Source organism: Cygnus olor, chromosome 4, assembly GCF_009769625.2.
Source record: "Cygnus olor isolate bCygOlo1 chromosome 4, bCygOlo1.pri.v2, whole genome shotgun sequence".
Taxonomy (NCBI): Eukaryota; Metazoa; Chordata; class Aves; order Anseriformes; family Anatidae; genus Cygnus; species Cygnus olor.
The window spans coordinates 15,328,339-15,355,906 of NC_049172.1; the positions used below are offsets into that span (position 1 = coordinate 15,328,339).

The 27,568-nt window shown below is 44.1% G+C and overlaps 1 protein-coding gene and 1 long non-coding RNA gene across 9 annotated transcripts in view; one reads left to right on the forward strand and one right to left on the reverse strand.

The window, feature by feature from the left end:
* The window catches only part of SLC4A4 (solute carrier family 4 member 4), a 228,399-nt gene that overhangs the window by 23,626 nt on the left and 177,205 nt on the right, over window positions 1–27,568 (reverse strand). For all 8 annotated transcript variants that reach the window (XM_040556789.1, XM_040556785.1, XM_040556786.1 and 5 more), the window contains 6 exons: window positions 23,150–23,283; window positions 18,145–18,416; window positions 12,572–12,642; window positions 7,288–7,476; window positions 4,544–4,657; window positions 3,771–3,932 (listed from right to left, as the gene is read on the reverse strand). In XM_040556789.1, the coding sequence (XP_040412723.1) occupies window positions 3,771–3,932; window positions 4,544–4,657; window positions 7,288–7,476; window positions 12,572–12,642; window positions 18,145–18,416; window positions 23,150–23,283 (942 nt within the window). The remainder of the gene's footprint in view (window positions 1–3,770; window positions 3,933–4,543; window positions 4,658–7,287; window positions 7,477–12,571; window positions 12,643–18,144; window positions 18,417–23,149; window positions 23,284–27,568) is intronic.
* LOC121070133 lies at window positions 6–27,248 on the forward strand. The gene is made up of 4 exons (XR_005819917.1): window positions 6–160; window positions 5,616–5,674; window positions 21,503–21,619; window positions 24,932–27,248. It is a non-coding gene; the product is annotated as an uncharacterized LOC121070133 (long non-coding RNA).

Genomic DNA, 27,568 nt, shown 5'->3' on the forward strand with positions numbered 1-27,568 from the left:
TTTTTTTTTTTTTTTTTTAAATGTGAGGTGAAACGGTGAGAAGAAATGAAATGCCTGGCACCATCCCAACCCCCTGCTGACTGCCCACAGCGCATGCAGAAACAGAGCAGCCCATTTTCACAGCATGAGACAGCTACGGCAACAAGAGCGTTCGGACAGGGTAAGTGCATGCAAGGATCGTCTGCAAAGCAAGAGAGCAGTTTATGACACTGTGAGCTGTTATCCTACTGATCTATTACAAGTGCACGGGACTTCTTTTTATACAGTGGGAGGCCAGGATTTCACCAACTGTGCATTCATACGAGTCTAGCCCTCCACACAAACATCACAGTCAGAGTGAAGCCTGAATAACTAACTAGTCATGATGGAGGGAGGAGCAATGCTGACGAAGGTACCGGTGTTAGGAAAGTGACGTGTTATTCCGGAATCTGTAATAGACAACAAGGTGAAAAATCCCTGTCCAGCTGTGTTCACTCTGTCCACTTCCTTCAGTTTCTCTCTTCCTCTCTGGTATCCTGATTTGCAAAGACACGGCAGATGAACAGCGTTTGCTATCTTTAACTGGACTTGGGGGCCACTTCCAAAAGTCAGAGCACACTTCTGTACGATGGAGAACAAAGTTGTTCACAATTCCTCCCGCGGGTCCCTTGTTTTCTTCCAAGTACAACAGCTCCTTCCATTTCCAAGTGTTTTTTAATTTGGCATCAGGAACTAGAACAGTTCCTTTATGTGCCAAGTCATCTCACGTTTGTGTGAGTGACAGCTTGGATATGCACAGAGATTCAAACACCCAAACCACCCTTTCAAAAAACCAGCCCAAAGCCTAATTTTAGTTTTAAGCAGCTGTTGTAAAATAACTCTCAATGTAATGACTTAATGAAACCTACCTGAAAGCAATCTTACAGGTATATGGTGCCTGCCAAAAGGTAACATTTACCATTTCCTATCTCAGAGCAAGATCTGAACTCCTATATTTAAGATAGGAAGCAACTGTAGAATCTCGGTCAGGACTGCAAATGGTCTGAGCACTGCTGATCACACTGGGTACTGAACGCCCAACTTTATGCTGTCCTGGGGAAAGCAACAAGAGCAGCTGATGGCCTTGCATCACCTATCAAAAGGAGAAAGCTGCCCTCATTCTTTACTCCCTCTTAAAGACCTCTGTTCTTTAGATGGGCTTGAAAATAAACTCCTGTGGAAACTGAGATTGGAAAGAGAATAATTTCTGTCAGAAGCAGACACTGGTGCCTGCTAGCAAAACACTGGGTGAATTTAGCCCAAAAAGCTTTTCCCAAACAATGTACACCTCTCTTTTTATTGCTTTTATCTATTATTTTTAAATCCTTTAACGGACTAACACAGGAAATCCACCAGTCACAAATGCCAAGAGTAGAAATGAAGAAACAGAAGAGCCACCAAAGAAAGGAATCTTCAGAAAAATACTAGAGAAATCTTTAAGGTTTGATATTTTAAAGAAGATTAACCTTTTTTTAAACTTGTTCAATTTGATTTTATTGGAAAGAACAAATGAGCCAGACCTACTTGGTGACCTAAGAGGGAAAGCAACCTAACTCCTTTTGAATAGTACTCATTGTTTTCCTAATACACATACCGCTTACCTTGGCTGGCCAGCAGCACTCAGCAACACCCTGCCAATACTTTTAACAAGGCACCAGAAAAAAAAAAAAGAAGAAAAAAAAAGTCCTCTTTTGGGCCTACAGTAGATTTTCTGTACTGATGTATATTTTGGTGCAGAGCTGCAGGGTCGGACTAGTGAACCCCCATTTAAACAAAAGCATATTCTCACAACCCTAACAAAGGAAGCAGGAAACAAATTTTTATTTTAAACAGTACTTTGTCGGAATGTTTATACTTTGTTACTAAAAAAGTACACCCAGTGCTGATAGCATAACTGTGTTCAGCACCTACAAGCTGAAGCAGAGACGAGGGAAGGTACACCTTGAAACTGCAAGGCCGAGGGGAGGAGGACACATGTTGGTCAGAAGGCTGCATGCCCTCTGCACAGGAAAGGATTATCCCTGGGTTTCAGTCTTTTGTTGCCTTCCCCAGCTTTGCTATAACTGGAGTGGATATGGTTACATCCGTGTAGCAGCAGAAGGCCGTATCGTGAGGGCTCAAGTGTACCTAAAACTGAGGCCGTGTTCAGGGAACATACAGGTGAGGAAATCAGACACCTGCAAAAAGCAAGTGTATGCTGACAGCCCTGTCTGACAGGCTTGCAGACATCTACGCTGTACCCTGCCTCCATAATCACCTTCACCTAATGGTGTGCTTCAAGGGCAGGGTAAAGATTAGCCTCCCCCTGAGGAAGATGTGGGCACACTATTAATTTTAACTGCCCAGCTCCAGATGGCAAGAAGTGATGTTCTGAGGTTTATTTCAATCCAGCCCTGCAAGACAGTGGTCAGCCAGCAGTCGTCAGTCTGCACAACAAACCTTTCCCATGCCCTCTCTGTCCCCCAGGTCAGTCTTAAATCACACTGATTGTCTAATGCCCACAAGTGACTATTCGAACTGCAACATCCTCCTCTTTTTCAAGTAAGAGCTCGACTCACAGGAGAGCTACATTTCCAACAGCTCTCAGTATAACTGATGAACTGGCTAGCTAAACAATGACCCAGCATTAGCCATGTTTTGAGCAAGTCTTTGCTCTCATAGGTTAGAACACTTGAAACGTGTGCTGTTAGCAGGAAGGGAGAGTCTTCTTTTACAGGAATTTAATATTTTTCAATAGAATTGACCATGCAGGGAAAGGAAAAACCCTACAGGCATGAAAACCTGCATAGCGCTGGTCTGGAAAGTTTATTTTAAAAACATTACTACATCCTAGGCTGGTCTATGTCAGCGGATATAAAGCTTCTCTTTCAATAACATCCAACTGTGGCTATACCTTTGATACATCCAAGATCTCTTCAGCTTATTTCTTGTATTTTACCGCACCATAAAGCCACCACGGCTGCCATACTTGGGCCATCCCTTGCCGTACCCACCAGAGGTGGGTTTCTGCCATCACCCCAGCACACCAAGACCTCCCTTTGGAGCAGCTGACAGCCTCACGTATGGGTTGGCTGTGACACAAAGAGCTTTGTTCTGCCAGTTTGATGATTCCATTTCTGGGAACACCCCTTGGCCTTACGATTAGCACACTAACAGGGGCTTATCAGAGCTGGAAAATCTTTGCCCGTTTTGATTAGGTGAGAAAGATTTTGGCTTGGATGCAGTCCACAGAAAAATCAGGTCACAGCTCGGGCTGGAGCAGAGGACCTTTCAAGCACACGGGCTCTCCCAGCAGCAAGCCTGAGCTCCTACAGTGAATGCTCTCTGCAGATCCACGCATGCCCGTTTATTTATTCCACAATTAACTTTCATCCTTTCCCCCCCGACACAGTGACATAAGAGGATACTCAAGGGTATCATTAGTCAATCATTAGAAGGGTGTCAGGCGTCCACACTGAACTTCAAACTCCCTGGTGTCAGGGTTCAAGGCATTACCCAGCACAGCAGAAAAACCCACACACCCAGCTCTTTCTACCTTTTACGGTTACAGCTTGTGCTGCACCATCCTCCCTCATTAGGCTTTCTTCTGAGTGAGATCCTGACCTCGTGGATATACTGTGGCTTCCTTCTTTTTCCTGTCCGTGCTGAACCATGCTGTATATGCAGCCCTGCCGCAAGCCCTCCTCCATCTCTAGCACAGAAGCAGCACAGGACAGCTCTTTGCACACATGCGAGACACCAAGCACACCCACCTTGAGCTTGTGTTCCTTCCTGTTGACGATGACGGCTGTAATTTGCTGGTCCATGAAGATGAGGATAGTCACCAGCAGTGCAGGGATGGCTGCTGCCAGGTACACCCACCATGGGTTCCCTCCAAAAGGTGGGATAAACCAACCCCTCTCGGGACTGGTGGGCTTTTAAGGGCAAGGAAAGGAAAGCTTGTGTTAGAGCTGCAATATATGAGTGACATTATCATAGTATAAATGTCTTTACACTTCCAGCAACAGGGCTTTTCCTTCCATTAAAAGGCTACAGAGAGACACTTGAGGTTTGTGATAATTTAATCCTTCCCAGAAACAGCAACAAAAAGTCCTTAATAATTAAGCATTGATTATGGGGGACCAGCTTTTGCAAGCTGATTAGCAGCAAGGTTACAAGGGGGGGTATGAGGAACGTGCCACCAAGCACCCTTGAGCAGCTTCTCCAAAATGCCTCCAAGGAGCTGAACGAGGGAATGTGTCCCTGGGGTGACTGAGCACATAACCCAGCGCACACGAGTCCTGGATGCAAGAACTTACACCAGCCCAAAGGAGGTAGGAGAAGCTGGGCCTATGTTCAAAGTATGGAGGCAGGATTTAGGAGATAAATCAACCAGCCAAAGCAAATAGAAAGGGTATCAGCTGAGTGAAATGGTCCTTTCCAGCAAGCTGACTACTTTCTTGTTTTGAGGGCATTTTATTCAGGGCAGATGGGTGGAAAAGGGAACCTATTCCAAAGCCCACAAAATGAGCTGACAATTACATACCTTGAATTCACTTGGCACAATTAGTTTTGGTGTGTCCACACCTACCAGGGCATCTATTCCACAGAAAATCAGAATGGATAAGATAATGGCAAAGTCACTGATGAGCTTCCTGGCCTGAAACAGAAGTTGATATCGTAATAGTTAGCACTATGAGGCACCACTTTATCCATGCCTTAGATTCTCTGCGATATTCCAAGTGTGCATTTGGTGGCAATACAAACTAATTATTTCTTTTTACGTAGAAACAAAGTTACACATTGTAATGTCTTATTCCATTTTCCCAAAATGCGCCTTGGTACTTCATTGTGTTGTCTGAAGGCCAAACAATTAAGCCTAAATGGAAGTATGAAAACAAGCCTAAGGAAAAAGAAAACTGCTTTTGTAAGAAACTCCCACATGAATTCTTCAGAACAGTCTTACTGATACTGCTTTCAACAGCAGCCAACAACCACCAGGATGGAGGCCTAGGAGTCTGAAAAGCTTGCAATGCAAGTCTATCAAGAAAAAGAGGTCCTTTCTTTAATAAGTAACTTCCTGTGCAAGATGAAATGCATTTAGAAAAAGTAGGGAGAGAAGAGTTCACTCGAGACTCCCAATTCCTCTCCTGACAAGGTGCTGAGCAAGCCCGGGAGCAGAGCAAGTCCACCGCTAGCACACGCTTTGCACTGCTCTCCGACTGTTGGTGCCAAGCACCAGCCTGAGGCTAAGGCACATGGGGACCATGCAGGGACACGGGAGGCTCGGAGTGTTTGGGGGGCCAGGACAGCCCACTGATTGCTATGGTTAGCCAAACTGCCAAAGTAATGGTTGAGAACTATTTAATGTCTTGGGAAGAATTCTGAGATGGTTTAGGTTTGTTTCTTTTTTAAATAATTGCATATGTTCTCATACTGGTCGTACTGCTTACTGAAAGACTTCAAGGTCAGCTTCCAACATTAACAGATATTTAGTAATTACATATGAGCCTAAAAAAGTAGGGACATTTTTACACATTATTTAATATTGTCTCCTCCTGTTTGCCTTCTGATCTCTGATTCTTTAGGATTCTCATATTCATGTTTTTTCTCTGCAGGGACGGAGACTGCATTTTGATACAAGTTGAGCTTCTTGTGTTATCTCAGAAATCTTAAGGTATGTGCCTTTCACAAAAACATATGTTATGCCCAGATACCATTCTTTTAATAGGATTGATTTTGCAATGTACATTTAAGAAAAAAAAAAGGGGGGGGGGGGGGAATTGAAGAAAATGGAAAACTCAAATTTCCAAGACTGATGTGATATTCCATGTAAATGGCAGAGTTTGAAATGGCATTGTTTTCTGTTCAAGTAATAGGTCAACCCACATAGACAGGATGAGAAACTCAGTTTCTTGGTTAAATCCTCTACATACTCTGAGGAGTGCAACTTTACCCGAGTCAATGCAATATCACAGTGTAAAGCTGCCACCGGTTGGGCTCTGAAGCTAAACCGGGCAGGCCCCACTGTGCTTGTCTGGAACTATGCAGGATCTTTAAAGATTTGTTCCTTCCAGGCTTCCCAGGTTCACATAGTTACAGATAAATTGAGTGGCATTCCAGGATAGATGGAATTCATTTCCTTTTTATTAAAATAATAGAGGTTCGATTGTAACACAGCAAAACAGTAAATAAAAATCCTTGCAGGATAAATCCCATTCTGTCAGAATGCCAAAAATGGGGGACAAGTCTTACACAAACATGGCTTTTTGTTACACAAACAGAAGCTCACATGCGTGTCTTCTTTCAGATGCAAACTGATGAAACTGGCAAAGGCTGAATCTTGGGGAGGGCAGAGCTACTTGTCCAGTGTGTTTCAAATGAACCCCTCACAGCTGAAAGGACTGTTTTTTGTTTGTTTTTGTTTCTTTCCCCTGCCTTTGAACATTGAACAGTTGTCATGACAAAGACAGAATAAGCAGATGCACTTGAGAGATACATACAAGTTGGCTCTAAGTCTGAGCGAAATCTTGTTTAAATCAAGGCAAAGGTTACCAGGACATCCTTATTTTGCATCTGATCTTAAGAAAAGAAATGAAATTTCTGCTTCAAGTCCCTACCACAAAAGGTATGCCAGACATGGACTGTAGGCAAGTTTTACATTTTTGAGTGTTTCAAATGCTACCTGTTAACATGAAAGATGCATCCCTTCTATGCTATACAGACCACTAGCTTACCCACTTTTCAGTGACAAAGCAAAGGGCTTCTTTTGTCCTCCCCAAACATTCCCCTTAGGCTATAAACAGGGAAACTTCTGACATTTGATTAATCATCCCTTTGGCATATTTGATTTCTGTAAAATGTCCACCCAACCTACCCCAGAGTCAGTACATAAATTGAGCTTTGTATCTGGCTCTGAAAATAGCTAGCTGAAACTATATAGGCCTGAAATACTCTTAAGACTGATAAACTACATTATTGCATATCTTCGCTTGGAATTGTTGTCTTCAGTACCTTTAAAATCACCGTCACATCTCAATGACAGATTACAGCTCATTTTGGCTCTTCTGCTGACTTACCTGTGTCCTCCAGAAACACAGAGTGTGAAAGCTAAGCAAACCCAGGATATACCTTGGTTAACCAGTACCATGTTTTCATTGCATCAAATGCAGTCTGGCTTCCCTGCAAAGCTTTTGCCCCTCTGTATGACAACTATACCAAGAGGAAGGCTTAACTTTGCGCTCTGAAAGAGTAAAAGAACAGACTGTTAGGGTGAAAGGAGAGACTTACAGTGGTTGGAAAATAGCGACTGGTCTTGAATTTCTTCAGGGCCATGGAGCAGGTGTAAGTGCCAAAAAAGAGGATGAAAGACATGAGGGTGATGTCAGGGACATAATCACAGCTGTTGCCCACAAGGTGTCCTCCATATTTCAAGCACTCCTTCTTTGTCAGAGATGACCAGTCAATGGTGGTGTTGTACTGCAGAAAAAAAGGAACATTTCCATAATGCCACGTTCACATGAACACTACCCACACTACGATGGGAACAGAGACAGACCATCAGGAAAAATACTGTGAAGAAAATGGAGGCATGGAACAGAAGCTAAAAATCTCCGTTCTTTTGGGCAGACAGAATGGATTTTAACCCAAACAGAGGATGGTGTTAACTTTCAAACTCAGGAGTTACACCTTCAAACTTGGAAAGAAGATCTTTTGAATAGGCAATAAATAAAAGGAGAAAGCTAAGGTCTCTGTTGAATCTCTTCCCATAGCAATTTTGTGTATGAAGCACCTTTCCACATCATACTTCCAACTGCAAGGTGCTCGCTGTCTGGGCTGACAATCAAACCTAAACACTGCCAGCTTCAGAGAGGTATTTCAGACACTCTCCCCATTCCAAGTCTGCCTCAGCTGTGTTCTGCTGGACAATTCTAGGTTTTCTGGAGGGGAAGTGCCACGTCAGAAACTTCATGCAGAAGCCTACGACAAACTCTACATCCACTCTCCATCACTCATTCAGTACAAGCAACACCAAAACCGAATGTGCTTCTCTTGGATGAAGATGAGCACAGTTTCCACAGCAGAAAATTGCTCTCCTTGCCTAACAGAAACAAGGTTTTAGCTTGCCTAATGCCTGCTGGCAGCAAGAGACTTCTGCATAACCAGCATTGTGCCGCTGCAGTTAGGTGGTGCTCCTCCGAGCACCTCCACCAAGCAGCGCCAATTGCCCTGGGCTAAAAGACAGGCACTATGGTAGTGAAGGCTCAGCAAAGAAAACTAAGTTTTGCTTGCTTTTGTTTGCTTGAATTCAGCTTGTGCTGATAGGTTGCAAATTTTGGGAGACAAAACAAATCCCCTGTGTTTACAGAAAAGCAGCCAGGAAGATGCTGATGTCCAACCTCACTCTCTGCTATACCACCTGCAAAGTACTCTGGATACAGTGCATGCTGTAAATGTCCCTGAGCAGGGTATAAGAATTACTAAAGTAGGGCAGTGACAGAGCGGGTCTCTGCCAAGCTGGTAAAATGTGCTCAAAACCGCAGAAATGTCCTACAGCACCAGCTCACCTGCTGGGGTTCAATGCAGTGTACACAAATACAATCATTTCAGTTCATTTCAGCAAGAGCTGAGGGTCTCTTCCTTACAGTACTAGCAAATAAGTTCCCACATTTGAATTTCCCTTAATAGCTTCCATCCTGATTTGAATACTTTGTTACTAAAGATGACCAACTGCAGTTGCCAGATAGGGAGGCACTATTTGTACTTAAAATGCCATTGTGGAATCCAGAGCCACAAAGGACATGTTAGATGATCATCTGTTTCCTAATGCTTGAGGTAAGCTGAGCCTGAGGAAGTGTCTTTTCCTCTCCCTGAGCCTGTATAATTCATAATAACATCAGCAGAGCCATGAGGACAGAACAAATACAAATACACGAGAGGCCAAGACTATAAATGTGCACAAAGCAGTGAGCTCGCGAGGTTATTCCGGGTGCACCCAGAGAGCACCGTCATGGGGGAGACTGGGAATTCAGAGCATGTGTGTTAATACCAAGAAAAGTTTCAAGTAATTTTAGGTACCTATAAACTTCTGCCAGTCCGGGGAGTTTTAGAATCACATTGTCTCTACTCCTCTGTTTCTGTATGAAAACCCAAATGAAGGAAATCACAGTCCCAGGAACCATAAAATTAGAGATAATGGATATTTAACAAAAACTCTAAGTGAATAAATAACACAGAGAGAAAAGCTTATTTTACTCCAGATACTTCAGCTGTAGAAAACTTATTGCAAATATGGGCACAGAATAATTCAGACTAACATGCAATTTACCAGAAAAAGCATGTTCTTTAGGCAAAACTGTAGGATATAAAATAGGCTGTTGCTTATAAGGGAAATTTTCAACAAGTAAGTTAAGCAAAGTTATATTAGAAATCTTAAAATACTGAAGGTACTCACTGAAGACTAAAGCTTCATGGACTCATTTCGTATCTATTAGTATCTTGTTCATGTGGGTATATTGTAAAATACGTCAAATATGCCTCCAAACACTGGATGGTTATCAAGTGGTCAGAAGCTGCATGTGATAAACTTCAGTTTCCTCAGCAAATTTTGTGACTCCAAAGAGCTCTAGCCGAACCGAGGCATGATTGTGCTGACAGTGATAGCAGTGAGGAAAAAAACAAAACAAAACAAAACAAAAAACCAGCCATGTTCTTGTTTTGACATGATGCCGACACATTTGCTCTCAGCATTGCGTCTCTCAGTGGCACCAAGCAGCACCAAATTGTCCCTCATCAACAGGGTTTCTGCAGGTCTGCCCTGACTGTTGGGCTTCACGGCTGTACCAGAGGGGAGAGCAGACATCAGAAAAAATGGTATTTGGGAGCAAACTTTGTGCACCGTGCATTTGCATGCATACCTCCCACAGAGTTAAACCACCAGCACTTGCATTTTTAGAGCTACAGAAATAAAACCCAAAGAGCGTTCAATAGTTAAGTTTGCTGTTTGGGATACCAAAGAGCAGAAACAAGAGGACATCCCTTTTCCCACAACCCTACTACCTAAATGAATCAGTGGCCCCTCCTGGAAGTGCTCGCCGCCACCCAAACATTTGGCTGGCAGCTTATTTGAGACTGACAGGCGTACAAAAGGCAGCACACAAATACAGGGCCAACCAGCAGATTGTAAATAGCTGGAAAACTCCAGGACTACTTGGGTTGTCTTTGCTCTGAGCACCAGGATACGTTATTTAGCGAGCTCTCCTGCTGCAGCTTTCAGGCTGGGACAAGGATTTGGGGCACCAGAAGAGGACTTTGTACTACAGCCGTCCCTTAGTGAAAGCCCATGGATAAGCCATCTGCGCAGGAGGATGGATGAGATGCGCCATTTCCTATACCAGGGAGCTGCCAGCTATAGGAGACACCCCCCCCCCCCCCCCCCAAAGTGATCCTGCTTTGTCACAGCACGTTCACCTCCCTGGCCAGCTGTCTGGTGGGGTTTGTAGCAGGGCTGCTCTTCCTGTTCGCAACACCCTCGTCTCTTGTCCCTGGACATTCATTTTGCTTTGAAACTACAAAAAAATAGTGCTGGCCCCCAGCTTGCTCTGCCACAGGCAAGGAAACAGCCAAGCTCTGTGCCAGGGGCTCGCTTCCCCAGCAGGGACCAGGGCTAAAGCAGGAGAGTTCAGTTCCTCCAGGGGCAGCATGGCCCCCCAGCTCTTTGCAAAATCAGCCAGAGATACAATCGGGTCTGACAGGAGCTGCCTCCAGCTCTACCGGGTGGCAGGAAGGGTGTCACAAAATGGGGTTTTGGGGAAGGAGGGCTGAGATGTCAAAATTACTGTTCCAACAAAGGACAGTTGGGAGACACAACTTGTTGGTTTTTTTTCTTGTCTCCCGGCCTGAGTTTGGTTCTTTGCCTTCCTCTAATGCATGCCTCTTCTCTCCCGAGACTGTCAATCAAATGCTAAATCCACAAATAATGAGAAGAGTCGTTCTTATTAATGAAACAGAAGTGGCAACTGGCACTCTCTTCTTGACAGGTGGATTTAGGCGTCCTGACGGCTGGCACTGTATGAGAGCTTGGGGCTGCTCATCACTTCCCCAAGCATTATTTTGTGTGACGGGCAGCTGAACAATTAGTCCCTCACTTTCAGCCCTTCCAGAAGCAGTGAACTCAGATGCTCAGAACCACAGCAAGCTGACAGAGGTGGGGCTGGGAAGATGTCAAGGAGCAGTAAAGGGCACATCAGGTGCAGCATCAGGAGACCTCGCTTCTATTTCTTCATGCTGCTGCCAACCCTTTTGGGACCTTGGGGGATGCCCTTTCCTTCAGGTTTATGTCTAACTTCTAGTACCTGAAGTGGTCCTGCACAGCATGCCAAACCCAGAAACCCTTTCCTTTCTGCTGGGCTACCTGATGCCACACAAGAGTGGCCACCACATACAGACAAGTAGGATCTGTATTCTTCAGCCTAAGGTTACTACTCTGTCCCTCAACTTCCTATGCATGAAACACAGAAGCATCTGAACCTATCAAGATCTGTTTCTTTCTCATCATCCAAAGCTCACCATGTGAGGGAAATCTAGAAAAGCCAGTGCTAGCCACAGAAAATCAAAGAACAGGATAGAAACAGGACCTTCCAAACGAAGGGCTGGCCACACTGGTGTCATTACAGCTCTGGACATGATGAGGTTTGCACACGAGGATCCTACTAATCCTCAGGGACATCCACTTGCTTCCTAACACACACAGCTCCATTGCAAGAAAGAGGCCGCCATGCGCAAGCCATTACTGATATCAAATTGCACACATAGTATTCTGTATGTGGTACTACAAGAAATCCTTGGAGGATAAAGTGCGGTGTAACATTTTCATAGTGTCACAGGCAAAGGGGTGTGTGTGTCAGTGTAAGGATTTTCTTCATGTGATCAGTTACTGATCTCTTTGGCCCAGCAGAAACACTTCCTTACAGACTTCCAAGACTGTAGTCCCTGTCCTTGCAAAGGTGTATTTTAAGACAGAAAAGTAAAATACAGAAGTGGGAAAGAGAAATACATTGTGAAAACAGGCAGCAGATTTCCTGGCAAACTACGAAGAAGCCCATGAACTGCACTTTCAATCAATGCCACTGGAAGGAACAGCTGAAATAAAACCAAGCTGTAAACTGCTTGCTCTGTCATACCACAGCTCAGTGAGGAGAGCAGGGTTGGAAGCTGCCCTCGGTTTCAACTGTGCAAGCTTTTCTTACGTCAACACTCTGGAAGGTCATGGCCACAAACTGCCAGGTTATAGGAGGACACGTTCCCAAAGGAAGGTTGGAACAGCACTACCAGAATAAATACCTATTAATTTTTCCCAATTTTGGGACTGCCAGTTGATTCTATTTAACATTAAAAAAAAAAAAATTAGTAAGAATTTCCTCTCTTGCTGTTGTGGCTGGCCAGCTGCTTAAATATTGTCGCTTTGCTGAGTGAAAGCATGAGCGATGGAGGGATGCCAGCTCCAATTTCTTCCCCAGTCACCAAACACCACACTGATGTTTTCAAAGCCCGCCTTCCTAGAAGCCTCACTTACCATCTCAGCAGAGGAATAGTGCAGCCCATCAGCTGACGGCACAGTTGTCCCATTAAATAACGAGCTATTATCTGAAAGAGAGAACAGAAAAAGAATGCTGAGAGCATGGTGTCGAAACAGCCCAGAAAGAAAGCAAATTTAAGTTCTTAAATCATTCGTTATTCCATCTTGGTAAAGCAGCAGCAGAGTTTAAATACGGGATCACTGTTTGCAATCTCTGTTCTCAAGCAAAGAGTCAAAAGTATTTTTTTGGAGTGACTCAAGAGCAACAGTCATAAGTCACTTCAGAAAGGGAAAAAGAGTAAGGGAGACAATTCAAAACTAAACTAACTGGGATATTTTTTTTTTGGAGTTCATTGTAAATAACAAAAATAGAAAGACAACATACTATTTTGTGGTTTTGCAGTATTTTCCCAATAATTTCTGGATTAAAATGAATACAGAATTCTCATAGCTATTAATTTAAGATTATATACGTCCTCGAAATATCAAGAAAAGCAAAACGCATTGCAGAATGTGGCATAATCCCACTTTTCGGCTTTAAAAAATAGATAAGAGTTTTTGTAATTAACATGATAGAGATCATTTATTTTGCTAAAAAGGGGAGACATACACTGTGACATAGTTGCATGTTTTCCTTTTGTATTCATAGGATTAGAAATGATCTATATTTAAAAATTCAGTTAGAAATGCAATCTTGCCTGAAAATAGGCTCGTCAATTATGTCCCCCCATTTTATTTAAATTTTGCAAGTATTTCTATGTCTGGTAACAATATTAAAGTTCTGTTAAAATACCGTATAGGGCACATTTGTTTAGCTGGAGAAAGTGTAAGTGTGCGCACCTTTTACACTACTGAAATCATAATGGGGTCTAGATAACTAGCACAACAACATTAAATGTAGGCAGCCTCCCAGACCCTTGTAACATCTCATGATTCTTGTCAAGGCATCAATTTGCTATGCCTGGAAGCAGAACTGCAGATTTTGGTGCTGACATCTTCCCTGCAACAGCACCAATCTCTTTAGAAAGGCCTGGTAAAGAAATGCTGAGTGGCCAAGGGACTCTTTAACCCCGAGGACACCAGCTGGGTGTGAGAATTGTGCCAAACCATAAGCCATGCTACGAGGATGGAGCTGAGCCTGTAAAATGATGCAATCCTTTTCTGGAGACATCAGGTCTGAGAAGAGATGGTTAATGCAGTGTTTTGTGTTCTTTTTCTGGCATCCTGTCACATCAAAACTCTCTCCAGAGACATGACTGATCAGGTAAAAAACCTTTTGTATAGAAAAAGTTTGTCCACTCTGAGCAGACAGGTGCAGCATGGCGAGTTCAACAAGAGTTGCAGCACTGTCACACGAGTACCAAAAAATGAGCAACAAGCACATGGCCTTTATGCTTTGCCAGATACTCCAGCCTCAGAGTGCCTCCCTGCCTCGCTGTCTGCTCCACTCCTGTGTGATATCACAGGAATGCACAGTGTCAGCAAAATCTAAAAATCTCTCTTCTCTTTTTTTTTTCCTCCCCAGAATGCACCAAGGGTGCAGAGGATTTCTTTTGCTGCTTCTGATTTCTCTGTTGGAACACATAGAAACTTTCCGCAGCTGTCCTTTTAACTCCAGCTCTGACTAGTTGCTATGTGGATGATAACGTTTCTGAAAGTGGATGAAGTGTGTTTTTGTGTTTAAAGTTCTCCACCCACATTATAAAACAGTGAATGTTTGCTCAAAGACACAGACTGGAGGTACAAGGATCAAAGGGAAGCCCCTGTATGGCACACTGTTTAATTATTTCCAGAGCATGCAAAAATCCCATCAGTGATTTCAAATGCATTACTTTAAGGTCCTGTGCGATGTCCTCCTACACACCTGAACTAATGGCCATTTGGCCCTAAATGAAAAAAAATTCCTCACCTTCTCCAAAACATGGGCAGTGGCATGACATACAAACTCTGTGACGGAGCAACCCCGAGGGACCCAAACACCCCCAGCGAGTTAGCACCCTGCCAGATAAACCAAGAAAATCTGCAGGACAGCTCTGTGCGGTGGGAGACCTGCGTATCCCACACATAGAGCGGCATCGACTGCTCTGAAGTTCTTGTAGGGCATCTTCGGTGATGGTACTTCCTACACTTACCTAAATCTGGTCCCTGCTCGCTGCTCATTGCAGGCTAGAGGCGGGCAGCCTGGCTGGCTTCCCCCACTGTCAGCAGGACGTGTCCGTAGGAACATCATTACAGCAGCATCCGTATGAGCAGTGTCAACACGCACAAGCTGGTGGCCTGCCCAAGGCCCTGCAAGTGGGCTGAGAAACAACTGCCTGCCCCAGAAGGCGTGATGGGGCTGGTGAGATGCTGCTGGGCAACCTCCTGAGGCCTCTGTGAGCGGAAGCGCGTGCAGAGCACAGTGCAGAAGCTGAGCAATGCAGGCTAAGCACTGATGTGAAGACTCGGGTGCCAGATCTCAATGACAGAGAGTAAAGACAGCTGTAAAAAGCCTGAATCAGAGTATGAGAGAAGAACAGCCAGCTGTAGTGTGACAAAGTCAATACAGCTTTACCTGCACTTACTTTCAGGAGGGGAAAAAAAAAACAACAGAAAATCTCCCCTTGTCCCCAGCACAACCTCTGACAGCTTATCAACCACAGCTAATAACACCCCCAGCAGCAACGTATGTTATCTGCACTATAGGAGGAACACTGGAAAGCAATCGCCTGCTACCACATTCCACATCATTTCCTAGAATCGGGCATGCCCTTTTGCTAATCCGCCATTTGCCTTTTTATTCCTTTTCCTGATATATTAGAGAAAGCCCGCACACTTTTGGGGGGGTAAATATTCTCAAAAATGGTAATTGATGTCCTAATGGGCTTCTGATATCTGCTTGCAAAATCTGCAACCAGCCTTTTCAGTCCTGAGATTTGTTTTGAAGATGTTCACAATACAGCTGTGATTGGAGCACTCCTCGGATTACATTCAGAACTCCTTGCTTACGCTGTGCATCCTCCTCAATGAATTCACCTCAGAGCCAAAGAATAAACAATACACACAGCTGCTGGGGCACAATTCACCATTTCCCTGAGCCTTGCATGGCCACCAACACCACGCAGAGCAGGTAGAAATACCCTGGAAAACCAACAATGATATTCTGCTTCTACATTAAGAAATGCACGACATGGAGAATGAGGCCACTTCCATTTTGTGCATGAAATGTTACAGACTGACTCCTATTGCATGTCTATAGGTATGGAAACAGAGCAATCCATTAGCTTCAAAAATGAGCAAACCAAGAGAAGCTGTGGAACCCTTTTTGAAAGCATTTAGCTTAGGTTTTTTCCTGGCTGTTGTCTGCGACTTTGCTGCTGATACCTGTTGCATGGCAGGAGAGAGAACTTCCTCTGTAACTGTGATGATGAGCAGCTGATGTGGAAAGCTGCCTTTTCGTAAGGAGAAGGAATTAAATTCGTGCTGTCTTGGTTTATCCACAGACACGGCTATACAGATACATGTGCATCACTGTATTTCAGTCCTGTGAAAGGTGCTGAACTGTCCCCAACCAAAGGATGAGAACAGCAGAAGGGCCCATCTACTGTCACTAGCTCTGTGAATACCTTAACCCCAACAACTTGCACAAGACTTCTTCCAGCTTGTTCTAGATTGAGTTTAAATATGGGATCACTGTTTGCTGCTCTGTTCCAAGATAGTTTGTTGTTTCCAATCTGCTCCCTCAACATCGGCAGCTTTTGAAACTCAGACATTACTCATACTGCTAAAGTCTTCATGCCTGAGGTGCCACAGACTCGCACAGGTCTATGCAGGAGTAGTTGGTGTGTCTGGAGAGATGGCCCGGAGGGCTACATGTACAGATTGCTGTCTGTATGTCCAGTATTATGCGCTCACTCTTCCTATTCAAGGTTTATTCAGTGTTACTTGAAAAACTAAGGAAGAAACATTTGAAGATGAGACTACTTCCACCCTCCTGATAAAGTCCCAGATGATGCAGCCAGCAGGATCCATCCACTGCCTCAAGCCCAGCAAGGGGTCCACCACTCTCTCCTTAACTCTCCTGTTTCAGGAGACCTAAGCCCACTGTGCTCAACTACTGGCCCTGCCCTGCCTAGGGCGAGATGTGGTGGGGTTGGCACTAAGACCTGGGACCTCGCACGCAGATGTAAGGGTGAATGCGTGCATATGCATGCACAAGTGCCCAGTGAAGCCAGACTTCCACTGTGTGAAACCTCTGCTGTGACTACACAGAAACATCAAGCAAGGCTTTGGGAATTGCTTGATTTTAAGTCATCTTTACCCTCTGAAACAAACATCTGGCTAGGAGGCAAAAAAGACGAAAAGAGCATCATGGCAGTAAGGGTCTGTGGACCTTATCAAACAACACATGCTAATCCTCCCACCACTTGCTTAGAAGGTAAAGATCAAGATTGCATTTCTGGGCACAAATCTGTTACAAAATGAAACAAAAAATGTGGGTTTCTGCCACATGCTCCGTTTCCTCTTCACATTAGAGCTGTACCGCTACATTTGCCCTGTGCAGTGGGTCTGTGCCCTGGGCATTCATTTGGGAAACTGAGACATTTGTTCCAGCATTGCATGGTTAGAGAGAGACATAACTGGCCTACCCATTCAGCCACCAAGAGAGAAAGCACCCTGCCATTCAGATGGAAGCAGAATTAGACTAGCATTGAGTGCTTGCAGTGACTGTGCATTTAATAACTAATGTAAGCACACAGTTTATATGGATCCAGTTCCTCACACCTCCTGCAAAGAGGCAGCTAGCAGCAGCCAGGTGCTTTTCCTGTTTGGCAGGTATGCCAAGATAACCTGAAGTTTACTTTGAGTACAAACCAAGTTTCTTACTCAGTCCTCATTGTTTGAAGAATCCTAGGACTGGTTACAACTTCCCTAGTGGTAACAGCCAGCATGCTTCTGTTTGTATTTGGGTTTTGTAACCTTTTGTTCCTGGTTGTATTGCCAGATCTATATGTATTCTGGCTATGCTTGCCTTGCAGCCCACGCTCTAGCGATAGGCTAAACTGATGGATATATTTCCCTTCCACTCTAATGAGGAATTGTTCATGCTTTTCCACTCATACACAGCCAAAAGGTGCAAAACCGCCCATGTTTGGGTAACGCCCTGAATAAATCCAGCTCCTGCACTTGTCAAAATGGTACAGTAGATATCAGGAGTGACCTAAGCACCCTGGCAGTGACCTAGCCCTCACTTCTGACCCTTCACAGGCTTCTCAGAGGGATGCTGCTCAGAATTAATGGCCACAGGGATGTGAGGAGACACAGGTACAGAGAAAGCTTCTCCGCTCTTAACAGTGCTCACATGAGGAGTGCCAGAAAGGTTGGCTAGGAAGAAATTCCAGTTGGCACTTAGGGTGAAATACATCCCTCAGCTTGAAAATAAAGCAAAGATGGGATACCTGAAGAAAACTGATAAAGGATTAATCTACCACATTATTATCTGGGCCACAGCACAATTTAAAAACAAAACAAAACAACACAAATGAGATGTTCTGTCTGCAAATTGGAGGGCCAATAAAACATTCTCTTACCTGGACCCAGTGGTTCACAGGCACAAGAGAAATGTGTGATATAATCCACCTTGAACTCGGAGTTGATCGGGTAATAATCTGCCAGCTTGATCATCTTCTTGAAAGCATCATAAATGAAGATGAAGCTAATAAGGGAGGAGAAACCTTCTTCGGTGAAGCGTGTGAAGTACTTGACCAGGAAGCTGGCATCAGTAGCAACAAGAATGAGACACTGGAAGGCTGACCAAAGGCCGATCCAGAGACGAAACTCCAGGTAGTCAAAATCATTGTCTCTGCAACAAAACAGTGGTGGCAGGAAAGGAAAATATCAAGGATTAGATAAATTCATACAGAATTGCACTTTCTAGTGAGAAGTGGAAGAAGAATGTGTGGACTCTGGGACCTGGCCGTATTTAGACTAAATGAAAGTGTTCCCAAGTGCTAAGCTCTGTTTTCAGCCAGTCAACTCCATACAAGTACCTCGTGCAGTTTAATAGCTGAGGTAGCAGAAAAGCTTGCACAAGTGATCAATCTTGCTTCCACCTCCACTGCTAAATGTTACCAATGAATTCAAGCTCTTTCTAGGCTTCCCAGGACAAATCCTCCCTTGGCAAAGACACACAGAGTTGTAAAGGCCCAAACATCCAGCTGCCCAGCCCAAGAGCAGCTGAACTCAGACAGCCTTCCACCAGATGAAGATGTAACCGCAGTTTACAAACCTCCTTTAGAGAAGCAATTTCCTGCCAAGCCTCCCACTCAGGAGAGCACATTTCCATGTCTCATGCCCTTACATTATCTCAGAAAAGTACCAGCAGCACATAAAGAAACACAAAGCAGAAAATGACCAGCCCTTGGTGCCAGGATGTGGCACGCTGCTGGGGATGATGGGGTGAACCGCATCATTGCTTCCTGGGAAGTTTGTTTGCCCCTTGTTTGCTGCTTAAGACTGCCATACCCTAACAGCACCAAGTTCAAAGGGAGGCTTTTAAGCCCAAAGAAATAAGAAAATCAAACAGCAAAGAAGGTAAGGCCCGGCCAAGGAGATTACTGACCATTCTGGGAAAAGGAGCTGGAGGAAGCAGGGCCAAGCCCCAGCCAGAATAGCCAGCTGTTTTTCCATGGAAGCCAGGTAGCCCTGCCCTGCCAGACTGCAGCGTGCAAAGGAAGGGGAGGAAGACAGTTTCAGTGGAAAGTCTCAGAGCAAAGTCTCTGACAGTATTGAAAAGCTGTGGAGAGGAGACAGAGCCCGGGAGTTTATCCTTGCTTTCCCCCAACAACCTGAGCACTTCTCCCTGTGAACTTTCCTTAAAAAAAAATAAATAAAAGGAATAAAAGCCCACTTCAAAACACCTTAGGAACGCAGGCTACACCAGATAACCACCCACAGCTCTGAAATATAACAGCATAAAAGCAACTTCAAGTCACTCTCAAAGGCATGAGAGAAGGAAATTGCTAGATGGCCCTGAAGACAAACCCTTCCAGGCCTGTTTGCGCTGGGAGGGAAGGCGCTGGTCAGCATCAGCTCCTCCTGAGGACTGTGAGTGCCTCAGGGATGGCTTAGCTCCTAGCACTAAGGGTGGTTTTAGCTCAGTGGCAAAACACCTGGCAGAGCAGTTGCAACCTGGCAAAACAGGATGCCTTCAGAACTGGCAACAAGCTGGTTCTACTGTATATTCAAGTCCCCACTGCAGATGGACTCCCTCAAACTTCCTGCAGTAATAGTGAAAAGTAACCTTGCATCGCCCACATACATGCTTTTACGCACTATTTCCAGGAGTCGGAGTGACCCAAGTAGATGTGGTCTGACTCGGTGTGCTGTTTACGCACCTCTATCCTTTGTCAGCATTCATCTACGGGCATTGAACTTTGCAGCAGTTTGGTACTGTGCTCTGGGATTCACCCAGCACCTACCCCATCCCCAGCAGAAATGCTGGCAGACAGAGGGGCTTGAGGACAATTTTCTAGTGTACGGTATAAAACTGCAGAGTGGAGAACAAAAGAGTACCTGAACAGAGGGAACTACACCTAAACAGGGGAAACTACAACCTCGTAATTGTAAAATTGGAGACAATGCTGAAGACTAGGCAAGGTCCCAGGTAAAGGCTTGCTACTGGGCATTTCTGTGAGGATCCTGGGTCGATGTCATGTAGGCTCAGACAGTGTCGGGCATCTGCATTCAAAACAAGTCTCCACAATGTTTTCTCCTTATTGTAGACAAAAATCTCAGAGAGGGCTGCAGCCTTCTCACACAGAATCTGACCTGGAAAGAGGAGTAAGGAGCAAGCAAGAAATAAAGTGATGATTTAGAAAAAGAGAAGGGGAAAAAAAGATCCCAGTGACAGCTCTCTGAAATATCCAGACTCGGTGTCTTAGAGAGAAGTAACTGTTGTCCATCTGACAAGTGTGAAGAAGATGGTTGGCAGAAGCCCAGATATTGTCCTGACTGCACCCTATTCAAGAAGTTCGAAAGTTTTGAACTATTTTGTTTTTACCCCTCAAACTCCCGCAGCACTTCTGAAAGTTACAAAGCAAATGAAAATGCACAGGACATTTCATGTACAGAATACAGCAGACGAAACACTTCGTCCTTGGTTCATTTCTTTTTCTGGCATCCCTGCAGAAGATAATTTCCAAACACCCCACTTTTGTGTCTGGAAGGCAGAAGGGCTGGGAGTGCTTTCAGCGTAGCTGAGTATATTCCCATTGCTCCCAGCCCAAATGGGCTGATACCGCGCTGTAAGATGGGAGCACCAGGCCTAGGCAACTTACCTGGTCGTTAGGGTGATAACTGAGAGTAACCTAAGTCCTCAGTTCTTTATCTTAATCAGCAGCAAACTGAGGTTAAATTCAAATTTAAGTGTTTTATTATATATTGCCAACCAAATTCTTCACAGCAGAGTTTTAATGTTTGATTTACTACTCTAAATGGGGGGAGGAGAGCAGAGAAATAGGATGGGATCTGCAGAATAGGACAATACACAACTGCACTGTGCTACTAATGAAGACCTGATTGTGATGTATTCTGAATTGCTTTTGGGAATGCTTGCTGTCATTCAACAGAGGCTTTCTTAGGTATCTGTACACACACACACTCTTTAATTGAATCAGTAGATGGGAGGTCTTTCTCATTTTGCTCCCAGCAGGAAACAGGGTGTTGTGAATATGAACAACCACAAATGCATTATTGAAAATCACAGTACTTGATTCCAATTTCCTTGTGAGAAAGAGTCCCTCAAAAAATCCTGCCCTTCTGCTCCAGCAGGTTGTTAGGACAATAGCTTTTATAACCACCACCTCCTCCTCTAGTTAAAAATAACCACCTTCTCCCTCCCAAAGCCACAGGATGTTTTTTTTCCATCTTGCTTTTTTTTTCTTCCAGGTGCAGCACCTGGGCAGACCTGCAAACCAGACACAAACAAGACGTGATTGTGCAGACAGTGCCAAGGACAACGGCAGTCCCAGAGCCAGGCAGGAGGAGACAGCATACCATTTTAAGGTGCAAGAAGTCTCTCCCTGGCATCCTTGACTCCAAGATGAACCTCTGCCTGTATTGGTATAAATATGGCTCTAATGAAGACAGAATGGGCTCTTCAAACCCAATAATACTGATTAAAATAGCACTAGTTTTGACAGTGTGGCACAAGAATCAGACTGTGCCCATTTCACCCGGAGTTGCAGGACATTTGCACACACAGCTTATGCTGCCACAAGCATTATCAATGGAGTTTAGTAACCAGATGAAACCAGCTCACTACAAAGGAGTCCACTGTAGCACTGCGTAAGTGGGATCACGTGTAAAAATACTGTCTGCCTTCCAGAAGCTCTGTACCTCAGAAGACTTTTCTGATGTGTAGGGCTTTCATAGGAAAGGCACGGTAATATTGGATCTGCTCAATTATTTCTGAATAAGTACCCACATAGCCCACGTGTAATGAAGAAGGAGATTAAAGAGCCAGTCCTGTACCATACCTCCTTCCTTATTGCAACCTGCAGCCATGTTTATCTTAGTAATTCAACAGCCATTTTCTAAAAATAACTACAATTGGAAAAAGATCTGTTCCACATAATGGGTGACTGCTTTTGAACGAAAGCTCAGCAACGCCAATCCAAAAGCCTTTGATTTTTTGTCCTGAAATACAAGTATTTGCAATGTTGTGAACTCTCCCTGATGGGTGAAAAGAGGGCCATGAGATCTGGGGTATTTCCTGTATAACTCAATGTTATCTATTTTCTAAACACCCTCCAAAATATCAGTAGTCCTACAAGTAAAGTTATCAATGAATATGCTGATTCCATTAGGGATTCTCATTATATTTTCCCAGCATTGCAGATATGGAAATAACAAATGAGAACACCTAATAGAACAGGCTTCCCCTTAGCTCTGGGTTTCAGCTGTTAGCACAGCATATGTGCTAACGCTGTTAGGAGGGAGCAGAACCTCTTTATGCTAGTTAAAAGACAAAAAAAAGCAGAAGCATTTAATGCAGCACAACTCCACCTAGGAATTCTGGGAACAAACAGAGTTGTGTAGCTGTTTACATCATAGGTACTTTTACTTTTATTAGTTACAGCAATTACTTCAAATGAATACTAATTTAAGGACAAATTTTTGGTAACCTGGAGACCTAAGGGATCCTGTTAGGGAAATCCCTGAGGGTTGGAATTGCTTTCTTTGCTCTGATGGGAAACACAGCAATCATGAAAACATATGCAGCAGTCAGGGAGGAACAAGCACACTAACTGAAAGTAGCGCAGACTTCTCATCGAGCGCAGACTTGGCAAAGCATTTCCAAGAGGCCCAACAGAGATGCGCACCCACACACCGGGCAGTGCTCGGGGGTACACGTGCCTGTGAAAATCTCAGACGTGATAGCACTGAAGTCTCAACAAGGAACAAAGCGATGTTTCACTTCATGCACTAACCGCCCTCCTTCCCCACCACAAGCCATCTCGTTCCCTAACTAGTATTTTATTAGTGTGAGACATTACTCCCCTCCTCCCGCCTGCCCTCCACCCTTTCACTTACTTGCTGAAGTTAAAGAGAAGCCGTTCAAAGACAAGGACAGGTCCCGTGCTGCTCAAAATTGTGAGCGGCTGACCAGCAAAAAGGCAAAATATCGCTCCGGTGACTGCTGTGCCCAGAAAGCTCTCCAACACACCCTGCGGTAGACATAGTGAAGATGTTAGTTCTACTGAATAACCCTTTCTGTTAGCACTGCTGCAAGAAAATCAGTTGTTCCAGCAGTGACTTGCAGTGTGCTGTGTGCTGCTATGTCCAAGACTAAGGGAAGAACATCTTCAGTCCTCTCCCGCAGCCACACAAAAAGAGGTATTCATCTCAACAGTCACAGTTATCCAGGAAAACCACCAACCCCCATAGTTATTTCTGAGGCCCAGAGTTTAATAACGCTATATTTTATCTTTGATAAAGGAAATAAAGTGTTTTCAAAGACCACTTAAAAGGATATGAGAACTCACTGAAGATATCCCACATCTTTGACAGTAAAGGCACGCATGGCTCAGCCAGGGCAGAGCATGGCTAAAGAGCAGTGCTGATGTCCTCCAGAACATCAGAGGGCTTTTTTTCTCCTTCCTCCAAAAGAACAGATACTCCTAGATAAACAAGATGCCTCTCTTTCAGATAGTTATTCTAGTAAGTGAGACACGAACCAAACAAGGCTACTTCATCCAGCACTCATGTGTCGAGACCCAAGTTCATCAGATGTCACCAGCAAGTAATAAATTCCATATATAATGGACTCTGCAATTACCTTTGGCATGTGTGGCAAAACAGCTTCACTGGGGAATGATAAATGAGCGTGCTTGATGTGTTCTTGGATTTTCATCTAAACTATAGCTGGGCAATACCTATTTTTACAATGCAAGCTGCGGGTGCAATATAAATGTCGTATTTTCTTGCCGGTAACATGATTATTGACAGAGCATCCATCATTTAACAAAAAAGGCAAAAATAGGTGGACCTAACCTCATTTGCTCTTCTGCAAACTAATCTGATACATCTAGCGTTTAAGCGAGATACTCTTCAACTAAAAACTGAACCTAGACTCTTTATTTAAGCTGTGTTTGTCACCCTTACTGAGAGTAGTTACCCAACAACCAGGGGCAGATTTCAGCATAGACTTACATGCCTCACTGTGGTTCTGTCTGAATCAGCAGCCTGAATCCTGCACGTGCTAAGCAGCCAGCAATTAGAGGCACACGCAGATCCTTCTCTCCATCCATGACAAACTGCAGGGTTGGGGCTGCAGTTTTTCTGACTTATCAGTGGTAACACAAAGAATTTAAGTTTTGTGGCTCTGTGTCTTGGAAAGACCCAACTTTCTGTTTACAGTGAGAAAAGTATATTCATACTGTCACATGCCAAACCAGCATGTCACTATGTAGAGCAGAAAAATTTTATCTACTAAATTACTAGGAGAACTTTCTACGAAGCCATCAGGAACTATTTTTCTGGCCACAAACCTGATCTCAAAATATCAGCGGTCAGGTAACTGCTATTGCTGGCTAACAAAAGCACCAGTAAGGCAGCTGTGCAGAGAAGCAAAAGGCAGGAAAATTTAAAAGTATTCTGGTTTCTGCCACGCGTTCAGTCACCTGTTAATCTAAGAAAACTACTGATGTGAGTTGAGTGGACCCAAGCAACCTTGCCTTGGCAGGAGGTGCCATTCTTGGTCTTTTCCATTCCTAACTGCTACTGGTAAAGCCCATCATATCTGCTTGCTGTACTACCATACAAAGATTACACTTTTTTTTTTTTTTTTTTTTTTTTTTTTTTTTTTTTTTACAGGGGATACAGACGAGAGCCTACAAGCATTTGCTTGTTGCCTTTGGGGGACTTGTGAGGATGAGACAATTGCTCTCAGCAAAAGGAATGGCATTCGTGCAGCTGATCCCCCTCCGCTCCTTCTGCATTACTCACAGAGGGCCCTCACAGCCAGTGCATCTGGAATCTCTTTTCCCCTGCATTCTTCCACATGTCTGCAGCTAAGAATAGTGTCTTTTCTCAGAAACATAAAACTCTGAAGTGAGCTTTTAAATAAATGTTGGCCATGTCAGGCTCTCCAGGACAGACAGCATGGGCCAGGCAATTTGAGCACCTGATCCAGGGGTGGTCACATAACTGTTTACATGAAACAAGAAGCACAAATGTGGCAGTCTCAAAATTACTGTTTTCTATGAAGACAAAATGTTTGGGAGGAAAATTTTTACAGGCTGCTGCTCAGACGTAGAAGCTGATGTAAACTAGTAGTCAATGAGGCTCTGCCAATGTGAAAACATCCTGGGGAAGATGGCCTGTGACAAAGAGCCCTCTCTTTGTCTCTTCACAACACTGGAGCCTCCTGTGAGGGCCAGGTCTTGCCCCTGCATTACTTTCCCTTCCTTGCATTTTTGGCTGTAAAGATTCAGTGCAGCTCACTCCGTTGGACGTCTTGCAGAAAAGCATGCTTCTGAACTAACTTTTTCCACTGCAGAAATACAGAATGGTTTAAAGAACACTTGACATGAACCCGGACTCTGATCCCACCGAGCAGCTTCCTGGAGGAGCAACTTGAACTGGGTAGCTTGGGACATTTCACTCAGATTAACAGCACAGGAGCATTTGAGCATAAAGAACACACAATTTGACTCTTCTGCTGAAAACCAGCAGCCAAAATCCTTTCCAGACTCCCACAGCAGCCAAAGAAACCCAACTCCTTTTCAAACAATGATGGTGAATAAAGGCTTGTTGAATGGGGTGGCCAAAGAAAAGACAGTTGTGCCCAGACTCTCTAAACCTTGGACCATCAGTGAACTGTTCAGAGAAACTGGGGGTACTTCAATTTTAAATTACTTGCATAGGATTGCTGTGAGTCTGTGGAAGCTTTCAACATTTCTGCAACTATGAGGAACGGGTTCAGCAGAGAAATTTTAGAGAAAGACTGAATTAAACAGGGCCCCAAAACGTATGAACAGGCCAATTTTAGCTCTGCAAGCTGCTATGCCTGGAGAGAAATATCAAGAGGATAATTCCCTCCTCACTGAGAACACACATCTGAGAAGCAAGGGACAAAACATTCAGCAGGACCTCTGTGTTTTCTTTCTGCTTCTCCTGGAACTTTTGTCATAAACGGCTACGCTGTGTTTATATTTGCTCCAGAACTTCCCTGTTACCAAAGTGATATTTTTAACTGCAAAGCATCAATGGTTTCCCTTTTCACCATGGAGAATAAATCACTGAGCTCAAAACAAGCTGTTCCTGCAGCTTTTGTCTTTCTAGGGACTTGCTTTTTCTTTTTTCTCTCTGAGCAGTGGGGAAATTCATGCTGGGTTTTATCTACTGCAGAGAAAACTATGAACCAAATGCAGTCTGTGTTTTCTCTTTCACCTTTCTCCCACATTGTGTCTCCCCTCTTATACAGCTCAGTCTCAAAAATATTTTGGTGAAACGAGACTGTCATGTTCAACAGATGACTGCCAGAATAAATCAGAGGAAGGTCGTGTACTCAAGATATAATCACATCAAGAAGGTTTATGAGGTTCTTGGAAGAACTTCACCCCAGCAGAAGAGATGTGTAAGCAAAAAACCTTTATGCATCAATCCCTGGCAAGTATAAAACAGCAGAGGGGTCCTCCCAGAGCCCAGGGATTGCCAGCTCTTCTCCTGGAGGCCTACCTTGTTTTATCTCTGCTTTCCTTCCCAGTTTTCTAATGTGGACCCTGGCCGCAGAAATTCTCCCAAGGAAAGAGGGGCAGCAACAAATAATGGTTGCAAACCATTTATGAGTCTGTGCACTGCTGCACCATCGAGTAAATCTTGACAAGGGAAAACCACCAAGAGGACCCCTATGGAGGCCATCTTTGGTGTTTCCCATGTTGCTGGGAAACAGGTACCAAACGTAATAATCTCCTCCTGTTGCAGAGCAAAAAGGAGTAGATTCCTCCTTTCTGTTGATCCAGCAGCCAAAACAAAAGACAGCATGTGCATGTGTCTTGTTCAAGCAATATAACCAAGTGCAAGCAACAGGACTGGCACTGCTTAATGGGGCAGTGGTTTTACCATTTGTAAGACGAATGACACATTTCCAAGTTCTTGAAATGCAGAGTGCTTTTTTTTGTTTTTATAATAATTTATTGAGGGTTGTTTTTTGTCTGTGAGCATTAAGAAACTATACTGTCCGTTCCAGTGACAAAAATATTTTCCAACTTGACAGTAGACGTTTACTGGATACAAAGGGATTCAGAAGGACTTTTTGGCACAAGTACATGATTATGTGCACTAAATTTGAATCAGGTAGCATTTCCATTTCCTCTCCCTACTTTAAATATTGTACCATGTACAGGTACAGAGCAGGCAGACATACCCCTGCTGCTTTATGATAGAAGAGTGATGATCTGTGGTGGATCCTGGAGGCTTTTTCATTCTCTGCTTCCATGTGCTATTATT